At 55.3% G+C, this 12,538-nt stretch overlaps 1 protein-coding gene across 1 annotated transcript in view; it reads left to right on the plus strand.

The window, feature by feature from the left end:
• The window catches only part of NCKIPSD (NCK interacting protein with SH3 domain), a 12,937-nt gene extending 857 nt beyond the window's left edge, over nt 1–12,080 (plus strand). Inside the window, exons 2-16 of the mRNA XM_011981139.1 lie at nt 527–596; nt 753–813; nt 2,000–2,076; nt 2,590–2,721; nt 3,066–3,270; nt 3,462–3,573; nt 3,834–4,327; nt 5,386–5,556; nt 5,728–5,814; nt 5,902–6,040; nt 6,157–6,237; nt 6,431–6,559; nt 6,645–6,737; nt 6,878–7,050; nt 11,176–12,080. Of these exons, the coding sequence (XP_011836529.1) occupies nt 527–596; nt 753–813; nt 2,000–2,076; nt 2,590–2,721; nt 3,066–3,270; nt 3,462–3,573; nt 3,834–4,327; nt 5,386–5,556; nt 5,728–5,814; nt 5,902–6,040; nt 6,157–6,237; nt 6,431–6,559; nt 6,645–6,737; nt 6,878–7,050; nt 11,176–11,379 (2,228 nt within the window). The 3' untranslated portion in view covers nt 11,380–12,080. The remainder of the gene's footprint in view (nt 1–526; nt 597–752; nt 814–1,999; nt 2,077–2,589; nt 2,722–3,065; nt 3,271–3,461; nt 3,574–3,833; nt 4,328–5,385; nt 5,557–5,727; nt 5,815–5,901; nt 6,041–6,156; nt 6,238–6,430; nt 6,560–6,644; nt 6,738–6,877; nt 7,051–11,175) is intronic.
• The last annotated feature ends 458 nt before the right edge of the window (nt 12,081–12,538 follow it).

The following is a 12,538-nucleotide window of genomic DNA, read 5'->3' on the forward strand; positions in this document are numbered from 1 at the left end:
GTGAGTGCGCCCCTCCCCGCCCGGCCTCTGCGCCCCTGCGGCAGGACCCCTTCACAGCCCCGCGGAACCGACCCAGGAACTCCACCCATTCCGGGACCCGAGGCCAGGACCTCTATCAGAGAGGGAGTTTGAGAACCTGACCCTGAGACCCCCGGACCCACGGGGACTGAGACCCCTTGCCAAGAGTCTGCATCACCCACAAAAGACCAGGCCCTTGACAGCCCAATCCTGATCGACCAAAAGCCTAACCCTGGAACTGAGATTCGTCAGGACCTCAGACCCTTCAGTATCGAGTCAGCTATCCGAATGGCAACCCTGAGCCCTACCGAATCCTGGCCAATTATTCAAATCCCTGAGACCCCAGACCCTTAATATGCCCCTTCTCTGGATTCCTAGGACCCCACAACCAACCTCCCTCCCTCCCTTTCTTCTCCCCCCACTCCCTCCCGCACCTTGCCCCCCGTTGGAGCCACCACTGAGACCTGGACCACCTTGGACACCACCTATTTCCCCAACCATCCTCCAGGTCCTCAACCCCCTAAGTTGGATCCTAGAGCTATAGACATCTCCATCCCCTATGTGATACCCAAGCTTTGGTAGTGTCTTTCACTAGCCTGTGCTCAGCCACCCTCTAAGCTCTTAAGTCTCTCCCAGCCTTATTTGAACCAAGGACCCATGCCCCTGCTGACACTGTCTGGCACTGCTCCCTCCACTCCCCAACCCTGACTTCTCAAACTGTCTTCCTTTGAAAGTGAGGGGCTCCATCCCTTCTTGTCCCCAGCCTGGAGTGAGGACTGCTCCCATTGTGACGAAGTGAGTTCTTATAGCTTCCCCTGGTCTGACCGTGGCCCCATTTCCTTCCAGTGGAAGCTGCAGTCCCAGTTCCTGTTTCCCTAAGAGTAGCCCTGCTGCGGGGGTTGGGGTGTGGTATCTCCAGCTGGTCTATTCTGACCACGGGGGAAGAAGGGCCCAGAGCTGCCGGGCCTGTGCCAGACACCCCCGCCCCGTCCTAGTCGCTATCCTTTAGGAAACATCCTGTCCCAGCCCAGTTCAGGACAGAAATAACGGGATAAATTTGGAAGTGTCATCTGGTCTTACCAGGGAGGATGGGCCCTGGGGACCTAGGGGCTTCCTCATAGACCCTTGGCGTGATCCCATGTAGGAGTGCCAGGGTGGGAGTGGGGGCTGTGGACACCATGGCTGCTGTGTGTCAGACCCAGTAAGTGTGTCAGACCCAACCTTTTTGGGAATGGGGTCTCATTGAAGGCCTCTGAGGAAAGTCCTGTCTCTTCCCCTACGGGGCATAGCTCAAGGACCTGTGAGTCCCCTGTCCCCAGCCAGGACCAGTGGGGCAAGGTATTTGGGGAGGGCAGAGAGGCTACCATCTTCTCTTGTCAGTCTCTCAGTTTCTTTCTGCGTGTCTCTGTCTGGATTGCTGTGACTCTGTGCCTCTCTGCCTGTGTCGTTCCGACTCCACCTATGTGTGTGTTTTTGTTTCTTCCTCCAGCTCCCCCCACACTCTGGCTCTGGCTCTCAGTTTCTTTCTGCGTTGTTTTCCTCTGCCTCTCAGTTCCTCTCTGAGCTCCTCTCTTTCCCCATTCCTTTCTTTCTCTCTCTCTCTCTCTCTCTCTTTCTCTCTCTGTGTGTGTCTCTTTCTCTTTCTGTCCCCTGTCTCCTCTCCCTGCACTCTGGCACACCTCATACCACCTGGAGGGTTTTGCTGACCTCTGTGCCCGCCTGTCTGTCCCCAACAGGGAAGCTTCTCAAACCCATGGTGGAGTGAATTCATCTCAGCTCTGGGGCTCCTGTGTAGCCTGATGGACTACGTGTGCCAAGGCCAGGGGAGGGCTGGGGGTAGCTGGTTTGATAGCTGCTACCCCATACCCCCCATGCCAGATAGGCAGAGTAGACTGGACCCCTGGGATGTTGGGGATGGCAATAAGAGCCTGGAACAGGTGCTAAGCCCCTCTCTCATGTTTATCTTTTGCCGCAAACACAGAACTGCTTCCCGGGGCGGGTCTGGAAGCTTACTGAGACACCCTGTGGGGATGAGGGCCAGCAGCAGGGTTGGGGAGGGTAAGTCCTTTTGACCCATTCTCAGCACCCAGGGCTTACAGAGGACTCTTACAAGGACAGGGCTGTTCTGGGGTGTGACCTTGGTTTTGTGGAAGATCAGCAAGATGCAGAGTGATGAATTAAGGATTCCAGATATTGGAGGCTTCCTGTTTGGCATCTCAACCTGGGCTCTGAGCCAAGACCAGGGATAGACTAGGTATGCGCTCTTGGTTGCAAGCTGGGAGTCCCTGGGCTATGTTTTTGCTTTAGACCTCTGATTTTCAGAAACATCTTAGCCAAGAGCCTTGCTGTGGGGTAAAATCCTGATCGGGACCTAACATGTAATGTGGCAGCATGGGGGTCACCTGTGCCTCAGCTCCCTGAGTGATGCGGTTTGAGAACCCAGTTCCATATTCTGGTTCAACTTTCTGTGCTATGTCTAGCATTCAAGGCTTTAGCTGTATTGGTTCTTTGCCCTGGGTTCTGTCTTGGGCTGGGTCTGGGCTGAGCACCTCCATTTGGCCTTCAGGTCTAACTGCTGTCCCCTGCCCCCCAGGGCCTGGAGCAGGATGTCCTCCAGGCCATTGACCGGGCCATCGAGGCTGTACACAACACAGCCATGCGGGATGGTGGCAAGTACAGCCTGGAACAGCGTGGAGTCCTCCAGTGAGTGTTGGGGGGAGTGGAGTGGGACCTCCCGGTGAGCATGGTGGGGTCGGGTTCTTCAGTGAGTGTCATGGGGCAGGTGGGAAATGCAAGGGTTGGCAGGGGTAGTGGGGGAGTGGCACCTCCCAGTGAGCATGGTGGGGTCGGGTCCTTCAGTGAGCACCAGGAGTGTGCAGAGTGCAGGACTAAGGATAGTATAGGGTACTGCAGGCTGGGGTGGAGCATGGAGGAGATGGGGGTGTCTGAGGGGCCTGGGCTGTGGGGTCCCAGCATCCCACAGGGGCATATGAGGACTTTGAGGTGTGAGATGCAACCCCCCAATAGCCTCCCTGTCCCTCCATCAGGAAGCTGATCCACCACCGGAAAGAGACCCTGTCACGCAGAGGCCCCTCAGCCTCCAGTGTTGCAGTTATGACCCCATCAACCAGTGACCACCACTTGGATGCTGCTGTGGCCAGGCAGCCCAATGGGGTGTGTCGAGCTGGGTTTGAGCGGCAGCACAGCCTACCCAGTTCTGAGCATCTTGCGGCAGATGGAGGCCTCTACCAGGTGTGTGGTGAGGGCATCCTGGAGAAGGAAGGTGGGTGGGGCTTAAGGCTTCATCCAGAGGCTCAAGGGGTCCACTCAGGAGTGACGCGGCCCAGAGCCATAGTCCCGTCCACACCCAGGGCTCAGGGCCCGAGCCTGGCTGCCGCCCTAGATGTCAGTCTGTCCTCCCAGATCCTACTTCCATCTTCCAGATCCCACTTCCATCTTCCCAGATCCCACCACAGCCTCGCCGAGCAGCACCTGCTACACCTCCCCCACCAGTGAAGCGCCGAGAGCGAGAGGCCCTGATGGCCTCTGGGAGTGGTAAGAAGGGTTAGGGGGATTCAGGTGGAGGCAACCTATGCTTGGAATGGTTGTTCTGCCTGTGTCAGGGAGATGGAGGCTCTAAGCTTGGGAGGAGGGCAGGACTCCCATGTTGGGGCAGTTAGGGGCTCTGGGCTTTGTGAGGAGACAGTGCCTAGCAGAGAAACTAGGCCCTGTATTAGGGGACAGGGGATCTGGGCTGTGAAGGGTATGGTTTTCCAGGGGGCTGCCCTGGCACAGCTTCTACTCACTGCTTGCAGGTGGCCACAACACCAGGCCCTCCGGGGGTAACTCTGTATCCAGCGGCTCCTCAGTCAGCAGCACCTCCCTGGACACGCTCTATACCGGCTCCAGCCCATCTGAGCCGGGTTCCAGCTGCTCACCCACACCCCCACCTGTGCCCCGCCGAGGCACCCACACCACTGTGTCCCAAGCCCAGCCCCCTCCCTCCAAGGCATCAGCACCTGAACCCCCTGCAGAAGAAGAACTGGCAGCTGGTACAACCTCAGCCTCTGATGACCTGGAAGCCCTGGGTACACTGAGCCTGGGGACCACAGAGGAGAAGGCAGCAGCTGAGGCGGCTGTGCCCAGGACCATTGGGGCCGAGCTGATGGAGCTGGTGCGGAGAAACACTGGCCTGAGCCATGAATTATGCCGGGTGGCCATTGGCGTCATAGTGGGCCACATCCAGGCCTCCGTGCCGGCCAGCTCACCTGTCATGGAGCAGGTCCTCCTCTCACTCGTAGAGGGCAAGGTGAGGGTGGGCGGCACAGCAGGGCTACCCTGCTACCCACCCTGTTCCCACCGTCACACACTGTCCAGCCTGTACATTACAGGTATTTCTCAAGCTCTGGCTCTGAGCTCTTATTGTGCCGGGCACTGGGGACATTGAGCTGATTTCTGAAGCAGAAAGAAAGGACAAGCGTTGCAGGCAGATGCGCAGCCTGGACAAGGGCCACAAGGCAAGACTGAGCCTGGCTTGTGGGAGGAAGTAGAACAAGGCCTGCAGGGCTGGAACACAGGGAGTGAGGGAGTGGGTGCTGTAGGAGGAGGTGAGACCTGGGGCAGGTGACAGATGAGACCAGATGCAGGTGACCGCGAGTTCTGTCTGGCTGCAGGGAAGGAGTGGACACTGGGCATGGGTGAGGGTAGTGCCTTGCTGACCTTGGCAGTAAGACACATGGGTGCTGGGAGAGCTGTGATGGAGTCCTAGCTGCTGACTTGGACGAGAGGGAGTGAGGTGTATGGGCATCATGGGATGGGTGGGATCCTTGGCACTCACGAGCAGGATGGGGGCAGTGAGCCCAACATACATGACTGGGGTCAGACAAAGCAAAGGTCCCTCTTTAGGGCTCCGTGATTCCTCTTACACTTCTAGTTTGGGTGTTGGGAAGTGGGCCAATGGGCTTGGCTATGCTGGGCACAACAGCCGGTTCCTGGTCAGCAGGGTTCAAGGAAAATGTGGCAAGTTGGTAGATGACAGGCCTGTGCTGTTTTGTGTGGAATGGGAGAGTGAGGTCTCAGAGTCACATTCTGGCAGTGACAAGAGTTCATGACCCTCCTAGTTGGGGGTGTTTCTCCAGGTCTGGGATGAGAGGCGAGCTGTTGAAAACCCCCCTACAGATGAGTCTTCTGTTGACTCCTGTCCTGGGAGGTCATCAAGACCGGAGTGAGCCCCCTGTCCAGTGTGGGCCAGGAGGGACTTGAGTTCATGGAGTATAGGTCCACAGGTGGACTCTCTAGGCCTTAGAGGTTTCCCGGAGATGGTGAGGGCAGGAAGTGTGCTGAGTCATGCCTTCCCTCTCCCCTTAGGACCTCAGCATGGCCCTGCCCTCAGGGCAGATCTGCCATGACCAGCAGAGGCTGGAAGTGATCTTTGCAGATCTGGCTCGACGGAAGGACGATGCCCAGCAGCGCAGCTGGGCACTGTATGAGGACGAGGGTGTCATCCGCTGCTATCTGGAGGAGCTGCTGCATATTCTGGTAAGGGTAGGGGCCCACACACACACCCCACATGGGGAACAGTGGTCCCTGCCCTGTAGCATCCCTCACAGTACTAGGAGTCTCCCCTACACATATGTGCTCAGCCCTCTCTTGTGTGGCCGCACAGCTCTGCTCATGCTGGCTGACGCTCTCACTTTCTCATTTCTCTAGACTGATGCAGACCCTGAAGTTTGCAAGAAAATGTGCAAGAGAAACGAGTTCGAGTCTGTCCTGGCCTTGGTGGCCTATTACCAAATGGTATGTGCAGGATGGAGGGGAGGGGTAATGGAGAGACCTAGGTAGTGGGGGAGTTTCAGGCACTGAGCATGCAGGGTTCCCTGCCAGGAACACCGAGCATCACTGCGGCTGCTGCTCCTCAAGTGCTTTGGCGCCATGTGCAGCCTGGACGCAGCCATCATCTCCACGCTTGTGTCATCTGTGCTGCCTGTGGAGCTGGCGAGGGACATGCAGACAGACACGCAGGGTGAGGCTAGAGGGCGGAGTGGGAGGGAACTTCCTGCCATCTGGAGGGTGTTCCTGCCATCTGCTGGGATTTCCTGCCATCTTTGGGGACTCTGACTGCCTCCCTTTTACCCCCAGACCACCAGAAACTCTGTTACTCTGCCCTCATCCTGGCCATGGTCTTCTCCATGGGAGAGGCAGTGCCCTATGCACACTATGGTAAGAATGCAGTTGCCGACCAGCTGATCACAGGTCCTAAGTTAGGGCTCATTGCCCAAAGGCCTGGGACCTGCTGACTACACAGCCTAGCAGGGATAGGCTATCCCCAAGGCTCACAGAAAGCCAGGAAGGGTGGGTGGTGCGGGGGTCGGGGGAGAATGGGACTGCAGACTTCTGTGCACGTCTCTCGCAGAGCACCTGGGCACGCCTTTCGCCCAGTTCCTACTGAGCATCGTCGAGGACGGGCTGCCCTTGGACACCACAGAGCAGCTGCCAGACCTCTGTGTGAACCTGCTTCTGGCTCTCAACCTGCACCTGCCAGGTGGGGTGGGGCCTGGCCGGGCGGTGGCTGAGCACATGGGTGCTCTCAGGCTCAGCACCCTGTCTATACCCATGTCCTTCCTTAGCCCCTGACCAGAATGTCATCATGGCTGCCCTGAGCAAACACGCCAATGTCAAGATCTTCTCCGAGAAGCTGTTGTTGCTCCTGAACAGAGGGGGTGAGGGCCCGGGAATCTGCGCGGGTACCACTTCGATGCCCTGTGACTCCATGACCCCTGCCATGACTCCCTTAACCCCCTGGGGTGACTCTGGGACCCCCACAAGGTCCACCCTGACCGCTGTGACCCCTGCCTCCTAGATGACCCTGTGCACATCTTCAGACATGAGCCACAGCCGCCACACTCTGTCCTCAAGTTTCTGCAGGATGTGTTTGGCAGCCCGGCCACAGCTGCCATCTTCTACCACACAGACATGATGGCTCTCATTGACATCACTGTGCGGCACATCGCAGACCTGTCACCGGGAGACAAGGTGCCTAGAGATGGCTGCAGCAGGGAGGGTCACTGTGTGGAAACTGAAACAAAATGGTGGGGGTCATGACATTGAGTGGACATGACGGGGCACGGTCACTGCTGGAGCCAGGTAAGCGAAGGAGGCCACGATAGGTGCACCAAGACCCAAAGGAGCCAGCCATGAGGTGATCTGGAGGTGTGACTGGAGGAGGCTGGAGAGGAGGGAGTGGTGGGAGATGAGGCATGGAGGATGGAGTTTACACAAAGCCTCGGAGGCTGCTGCGGGAGGTCGTGATCTCAGGAACGGGGAATGTGATGTAATTAACATCCCACATGGAATCTGAACTGCGTGCCAGCAGAGTGGAAGCCAGCCAGCGGGGAAGCAGCCGCAGTGGTCCAGGTGGCATGGATGGGGTGGGGACGGGATAGGCCATGGCAGTGGCAGTGGTAAGAAGAGGCCAGCTGTAGAGTGTTTAGTAAGTGGATCTGGCAGGGCTTGCCACTTGACTTGTCTTGAGCAGCTAGATGGATGAAGTGCTGATTTTTGAAGTTGGGGAGGCTGGGAGAACTTCTTGGGGGAAAATAGAGAGTTGTGTTTTGAATGTGTCAAGAGTGAGGAAATACCTACTAGACACCGAGGTACCAAGGGCATCAGGGAGGTAATGGGGAATGAGTTGAGACTAGAGAGACATTTTTGAGTTGTCTATGCAGAGATATGATGGGAAGCCTGTGACAGTGTGATTGCCTCAGAAATGAGATAGATAGGTCAGCGGGAAGCTTGGGCAGCAGCCCTGGGCACAACTGAAACAACTAGGGAGAAACCCAGGAAGAGAACCAAGAAAGCAGGAGCCCAAAGCCACGTGTTTAGAGGAAGATGATCAGCCATCTCTACACCGTTAGGAGCCTGAGCGAGACTGGGGTTGGCCATTGGATTCACCACACAGAGGTTAGTGGTGCCTGACAAGCAGTGTCAGTGGGGTGCAAGGAGGAGAGTCAGAATGAAAGTTTGAGAGAACTTGAAGTTATTGGGGAGTAGAAATGAGGGGAGGGTTGGAAGCAGTAAATGGAGACAACTCTTGTGAATTTTCTGTGAAGGGGAAGAGAAAAATAGGAGGGAGGTTGCTGGAGGGAGATGGCATGGGGATAGGGAGAGTGTTTTTTTTTGTTGTTTTGTTTTGCTTTTTTTTTTTGAGACGGAGTCTCACTGTCACCCAGGCTGGAATGCAGTGGCCAGATCTTATCTCACTGCAAGCTCCACCTCCCGGGTTTATGCCATTCTCCTGCCTCAGCCTCCCGAGTAGCTGGGACTATAGGCGCCCGCCACCACGCCCGGCTAGTTTTTCTGGTATTTTTTTAGTAGAGACGGGTTTTCACTGTGTTAGCCAGGATGGTCTCGATCTCCTGACCTCGTGATCCGCCCGTCTCGGCCTCCCAAAGTGCTGGGATTACAGGCTTGAGCCACCGCGCCCGGCCTGAGAGTGTTTTTTGTTTGTTCGTTTGTTTGTTTGTTGAGATGGGGTCTCCCTCTGTTGCCAAGGCTGGGGTGTAGTGGCGTAATCCTGGCTCATTGTAACCTCCACCTCCTGGGTTCAAGTGATTCTTCTGCCTCAGCCTCCCAAGTTACTGGGATTACAGGCACCCACTACCACACCCAGCTAATTTTTATATTTTAGTAGAGACGGGGTTTCGCCATGTTGGCTAGACTGGTCTTGAACTCCTGACCTCATGCGATCCACCAGCCTCAGCCTCCGAAAGTGTTGGGATTACAGGTGTGAGCCACCGCGCCTGGCCAGGGAGAGTGTTTTGAAAATGGGGGATGTTGGCCAGGTGCAGTGGCTCATGCCTGTAATCCCAGCACTTTGGGAGGCTGAGGTGGGTGGATCACTTGAGGTCAGGAATTGGAGACCAGCCTGGCCAACATGGTCTCTACTAAAAATACAAAATACGAAAAATACAAAAATTAGCTGGGCGTGGTGGTGGGAGCCTGTAATCCCAGCTACTTGGGAGGCTGAGGCAGGAGAATTGCTTGAACCCGGAAGGCGGAGGTTGCTGTGAGCCAAGATGACACCACTGCACTCCAGCCTGGGCGACAGATGGGGATGTTGACTAGGTGCAGTGGATCACGCCTATAATCCCAGCACTTTGGGAGGCCAAAGCAGGAAGACCACTTGAGTCCATGAGTTCAAGATCAGCCTGGGCAACATAATGAGACCTCTGTATAGCCTGATGGACCACAGTAAAAAATAAAATTAGCTGGGCATGGTGGTATGCACTTGTAATTCCAACTACTTTGGAGGCTGAAGTGGGAAGATTATTTGAGCCCAGGAGGTCAAGGCTGCAGTGAGCCATGATTGTGTCATTGCACTCCAGCCTGGGCAACAGAGCCAGACCTTGTCTCTTTAAAAAACAAAGACAAAAATGGTAGGGATGATGGTGCATGTTCTGAGCCAGAGGGAATGGTCCAGCAAGCACAGAGAGATAGATGGCATGTTGGAGATTGTGAGCCACCACAGGAGTCAAGTGGATGGGGCAGGAGAGGGAGTCCAGGTCCAGGCCCACACCAGGAGCTAGGGCCGCTCATTCTTTTAGGGATAGGTGAGATGTGGGTACTGAGGGGAAAGACAGGTTTCTGCAAGATTTCTTCTGTATTCTCTATGAAGCACAAAGCCAGCTGACCAGGTAAGTAGGTTTCGAAGACAGAGAGGGTGGGTATTATTGCTACTCTAGGGGAGAGTGACACAGCAGAGAAAAGCAGCGGGAGGCCTAAGCAGTGCTGCGTGTCCATTTGAGGTTTGTGGTGGTGAATGACATTCAGGCCTGCACATGGCTCTGCATTTGTCTATAGCTTAGACACTGGCATTTGATGTGCAGGCACCTCGGTATGACTTCCAGGGCTGGGACTTAGCAGGGTGTGCTGCCTAAAGGAGGTTTTGGTATTATTCCTCTAAGTAAAGAGAGAGATGAGGGATGTTGAGGGAAGCAGACATAGTGCTAGGTCAGGTTAATGGATTGGGGGTCTCTGTAAGAACAAGCTGTCAAGTCATAAGGGCTGGCTGGGCGCAGTGGTTCATGCCTGTAATCCCAGCACTTTGGGAGGCCAAGGTGGGCGGATCACTTGAGGTCTAGAGTTTGAGGCCAGCCTGGCCAACATGGCGAAACCCCGTCTCTTCTAAAAAAAATACAAAAAATACAAAAATTAGCTGAGCAGTTTGGCGCATGCCTGTAATCCCAGCTATTTGGGAGGCTGAGGCAGGAGAATTGCTTGAACCCAGGAGGCAGAGGTTGCAGTGAGCCGAGATTGTACCACTGCACTCCAGCCTGGGTGATAGCATGAGACCCTGTATCAAAAAAACCCCAAAAAATATATATATGTATTTACACACACACACACATACATATATAATAAGGGCTGTTGGAACTGGTTCAGCCAGAGGTGCTGGGAGTATAGATTGGAGGAGAGGCTGTTAGAGATGAATTCGGGGCATATGTAGGAGGTAGGATGGCCAGGTCTTAGACTTGGCTTGAATATGAGATATGTGGGAGACAAGAAGAAAGAGGACATCATATTTCAGGCCTGTGCTTTTGAATCGACAACAGTGCTCTTTCTAAAGGTAAGAACATGAGAAATCCTTCAACTCTAGGAGGATGGGAAAGATCATGAGTTTGATGGTGGATATGTGGATTTGAGGTCTGTGAGATGTGCAGGAGATGACAAATGGGCAGTTGAATATTCTCGTCTGGAGCTCACAGGGGAGTTCTAGATGAGAGATATGAGAGTGGGTTACTATTTGAAGCTGGGAATGCGCACGAGATCTTCCAGGACAAGAGAGGATAGGGTGAGAAGCAGAGGGCCTCTGACTGACAGACAGAGGCACCTTGAGGGACCAGCTTCAAAGGATGGGCAGGACTTCCCTGGGCAGGCCCCATACCTGGGGCTGTCTGTGGCTGGGGTGATTCTTTTATTCACTTACTCAAAAACTATTGAAGACCAATTCTGCGCCAGGTATATTGTGGGTGCTGGGGATGCAGCCCTGATATTTAGGTCCACAGCCCTGGGGTCTGTGGGACAGTGGGGTCCTGTTCCTGACCAGTGGTGGTTGCAGTACCTCCCTGGGGTCCCTGAGCTGGCCTGCTCTTCCCACAGCTGCGCATGGAGTACCTCTCCCTGATGCATGCTGTAGTCCGCACCACACCCTACCTGCAGCACCGCCACCGGCTACCCGACCTGCAGGCCATACTGCGACGCATCCTGAATGAGGAGGAGACCTCACCCCAGTGCCAGATGGACCGCATGATTGTCCGAGAGATGTGCAAGGAATTCCCGGTGCTGGGGGAGGCTCCCAGCTAGCACCTTGCTGTCCTCCCTTCCCTGCAGCTCCAGTCAGTGTGCAGGGGACTCAGGGGCTTGGCCCTAAGAATGTTTTGCACTGACAGTGGGAGGGGATAAGGTGGCAGAAGGAACCTGAGCAGGACCCCCCACCTGAAGTAGAACTTACGAGAGGGGCCAAGTGTAGGATTGGGGACCATGGTCTGGGAGCTGTTCTGGGGCAGGGGGAATATGCAAGCTAAAACTCCTCTATACCCCGGTAGGCTTCCTTTTCAGCATGCCCCCCTCTTCACCCCACACCCATGTGTACACTCAGAGTCCTGCTGCTGCTCCAGGCTGGACCAGACCCCCGTCCCCACCCCTCCTGGTCTGTATCCTGGGCCTCAGCAAGCCATGCCCCTGGGGTGAGGGGAGGCATCTCCCACCAGCTCTATTCTTTGCCTTAGCTTTGCAGTGAGTGCTGCTCATGTGCTCCCCTCTACCCCCACGTGGGGGTCGCTGCCCTTCACTCCTACCCCCAGAGGCCTTGGCCAAGCTGCTGCTTTGAAAGCGGGATCTTGGAGACAGGCCATCTATCCCAGAGCCTTATGGAACAGGATGATGGCACTGAGAAAGCCAATGACTGAATCTCTTTTCTCTGTGAAAATGTAGAGTGAAAAGCCATGTGTATTTTCCTATGTGCTGTAGCTCTCCTTTGGAAATAAATCACAGGCATCTGGAAACAGGCTTCCCTGTATGATCTTGGGAGACAGTGGGAGAGGATGGGCATAAGTACTGGGGCCTCAGGACCCCATCACTGCAGCTTGCACTGACTTCTCCAGCCTGAGGAGGTGATGGACCCTGACAGACCTGGCCTTCAAGGCCCTTTGAGCCCAGTTCCAGCCTCTCTTCCCTGAGCTCCCACTTCTCCTGGACCCCAGCCACAGCCAGGTGCCCCCCAGTGGCCCATTTGCAGGTGTCTGCATCTCCAGGCTTCACTTACACACTTAACATCTTTCTTTTTCTCTTTTTTTTTTTTTTTTTTTTTGAGACAGGGTCTCACTCTGTTACCCAGGCTCACTGTAGCCTTGACCTCCCAGGCTCAAGTGATCCTCCTGCCTCAGCCTCCTGAGTAGCTGAAACTACAGTAGTCACCATGCCCAGCTAATTTAAAAGTTTTTTTGGTAGAGACAGGGTCCCA

This window comes from Mandrillus leucophaeus, unplaced genomic scaffold (genome assembly GCF_000951045.1).
Source record: "Mandrillus leucophaeus isolate KB7577 unplaced genomic scaffold, Mleu.le_1.0 Scaffold22, whole genome shotgun sequence".
Taxonomy (NCBI): Eukaryota; Metazoa; Chordata; class Mammalia; order Primates; family Cercopithecidae; genus Mandrillus; species Mandrillus leucophaeus.